Source organism: Ochotona princeps, chromosome 10 (assembly GCF_030435755.1).
Source record: "Ochotona princeps isolate mOchPri1 chromosome 10, mOchPri1.hap1, whole genome shotgun sequence".
NCBI classification, from domain to species: Eukaryota; Metazoa; Chordata; class Mammalia; order Lagomorpha; family Ochotonidae; genus Ochotona; species Ochotona princeps.
In genome coordinates this window covers 60,887,076-60,889,664 of record NC_080841.1, presented here as the reverse complement: position 1 = coordinate 60,889,664, position 2,589 = coordinate 60,887,076, and the positions used below count along the sequence as shown (strand labels likewise).

Sequence of the window (2,589 nt, the reverse complement as noted above, 5' to 3'; positions counted from 1 at the left end):
CTCTGCTGTTTTTCTAGAAGAGGGGACAAATTTGAAGATCTTTTCAATTGAGGCTAATGACCAGGCCAGTGTTACTTTGGACATATGGTACTTGTCCCACCTTCAGACCAAGCCTAAGACTTCCAAGACAGACTTGTATTCCAATTACTTAGTTCAGTGGGTTTCAAGCATTGTTTAAAACAAGAAAACTTTCTTCCTCTTCACTATTTTGATCATCTCACTTGGTGAAGAATGTAGAACCAGCTGCTTGAAGATAAGTCAGTACCAAAGATTACAAGACAGCACTGAGAGGCCATACCCAACTCTAAAAAGTAGGCCTGATGAAAGGAGTAGGGAGGCTGGTGGCATGAAGAAGACATGCATATGCTTGAACATGTATCACTCCAAGAACAGAAGCAGTCAGGAAATATTTGGGTAGCAATAAAATCCATATTCATAATATAAATGGTAATATAAATTGTGAAGCATAGATACAATTGCAGATAAAGGAAAATCTTTTAGAAAGTTTATTACTTATTTATTTGTTATTTGAAGATTTATTTGTTTTTAGAGCGGGACGTCCAGCTTCCCAGGGTCACCCTTTCGGGCATGGGGGACAACCAGCGCGAACTTCAAAAATGGATGATGTTGAGAAAAGCAAGAAGATTTTTGTTCGGAAGTGTGCCCAGTGTCACACCATGGAAAAAGGAGGCAAGCTCAAGACCGGACCCAATCTCCATGGTCTGTTTGGGCGGAAGACCGGGCAAGCTGCCGACTTCTCTTACACAGATGCCAACAAGAGCAAAGGCATCACCTGGGGAGAGGACACTCTGATGGAATACCTGGAGAATCCCAAGAAGTACATCCCGGGCACCAAGATGATCTTTGTGCCATTAAGAAGAATGAGAGGGCAGACTTGATAGCTTATCTCAAAAAAGCCACTAATAAGCAATGCTTGGCCACTGCCTTATTTATTACAAAACAACAATGTCTCGTAACTTATTTAATGTCCACTGTAATTTAATTCTCCTATACCAGAATTCAGATCATGAATGGCTGACTGAATATTTTTGTTCGGCAGTCCTGATTTTAAATAAGATTGACTTGTGTGGTTAAATAAAAAGCTATTGGGTTTGTTGAACAACAACAACAAAAAAGATGTATTTGTTTTTACTTCAAAGCCACAATGACACAGAGAGATGAGAGGGATGGACAGATGCAAAGGGCTCCTTCCGTCTGCTGATTTACTTCCCAAATGTCTGCAACCACCAGGCCTGGGCCAAGCTGAAGTCAGGAGTCACAAAACCCATCCAGAGCTCCCACATGTGCGGTAAGGTCCTTAGATCTTCGGCCATCATCTGCTCTCTCCCCAGCTGTGTTAGCAGGAAGCTGGATCTGAGGCAGAGCAACTGCGGCTCAAACTTGCATTCCTATAGGAGTCATTCAGTGGCAGCTTAACCAGATGTGCCACAATGCTGGCTCCGTATTATTCAATTTTTATAATGAGATAAATGGTGTAATCCTCCACCTCTGAAGTATGAGCTTCAAACTTCAAAATTTATCATAATCACCCAACAGGTGAATTAAAGCAACCCATGCCCTGGTCCAATGCCAAGTCACAAGTTCCTTGCATGTGGCACAGCTTGGACTTTTCTGTCTGCCACATTTTCCTCAAGTTCTCAAAGGATGCTCAGGCAGCTGGTCCAGGCACTTTACTTTGGGAGTATCTTGTGCTATACAATTCCAAGAAGAGAAAAAGTGAGTTAAGATAGGAGTAGCAAAAATATTTCCATTTTTTTTCCAAGGTTTTTTTGTTATAATTTTTGTCTTATATAACACCATACCTGTCACAATGTTATCTGTTGTAAAGATCAAGATAGTGAATGGGCCCAAAACTGTTCATTTGCGCACCTATATATGTTCAGTTGAGAGAAGAAGAGCTCAGATAAAATGCTGTTTATTTATTTATTTGAAAGGCATAGTTATAGAGAGGGACACATGCCCAGAGAGAGATGTCTTCCGTTTGCTGATTCACTTCCCAAATGGCATGATGGCTAGAGCTTGGCTGAAGCCAGGAGCCAGGAGTTTTTTTTAGGTCTCCTATGTGGGGTGCAGGGATCCAAGGACTTGAGCCATCCTCTGCTGCTTTCCCAAGCTATTAGCAGGGAGCTGAATTTAAAATGGAGCACTCGGGACTTGAACTAGCACCCATTTGTTGCTGCAATTTAACCTAATATGCCACGGTGCTGCCTGTTGCCGCCTTCTCCCCAACTCTACCCTGGATTTCACTTTCATTTAAAGAATTTTCCAGATGTGTCAACTGTCCAGATATGGATAGCTCCTGGAAAATGTGTCTGACTGCTAAACTATGAAGTAGCAATTATCACCTTCTCTCCCTTTTCATTGGCTTTTTCTCAAGAGGAAACCATGATCATCAGGCTAGTGAGATAGCAAGAGTCCAGTGAATGTTGGTCCCCAATTCTCTCTTCAATCAGGTGCCTACGCGGAGAGTGGCCTGCAGGTTCTGTGCCCTGAAATGGTATAGTCAGACCACTGCCTCCATAGAACATCAGAGTGAGATCTTATTTGCCAACCAACTGTCTCCATGTA

The 2,589-nt window shown here is 42.3% G+C and overlaps 1 protein-coding gene across 1 annotated transcript; it reads left to right on the top strand.

Moving 5' to 3' along the window:
- Positions 1–560: 560 nt before the first annotated feature.
- Positions 561–899, top strand: LOC101527226 (cytochrome c, somatic-like). Its single transcript, XM_036495251.2, has one exon. It carries the CDS (start codon positions 618–620, stop codon positions 897–899), a length of 282 nt encoding a protein of 93 aa, XP_036351144.1. The 5' UTR covers positions 561–617.
- Positions 900–2,589: the final 1,690 nt, after the last annotated feature.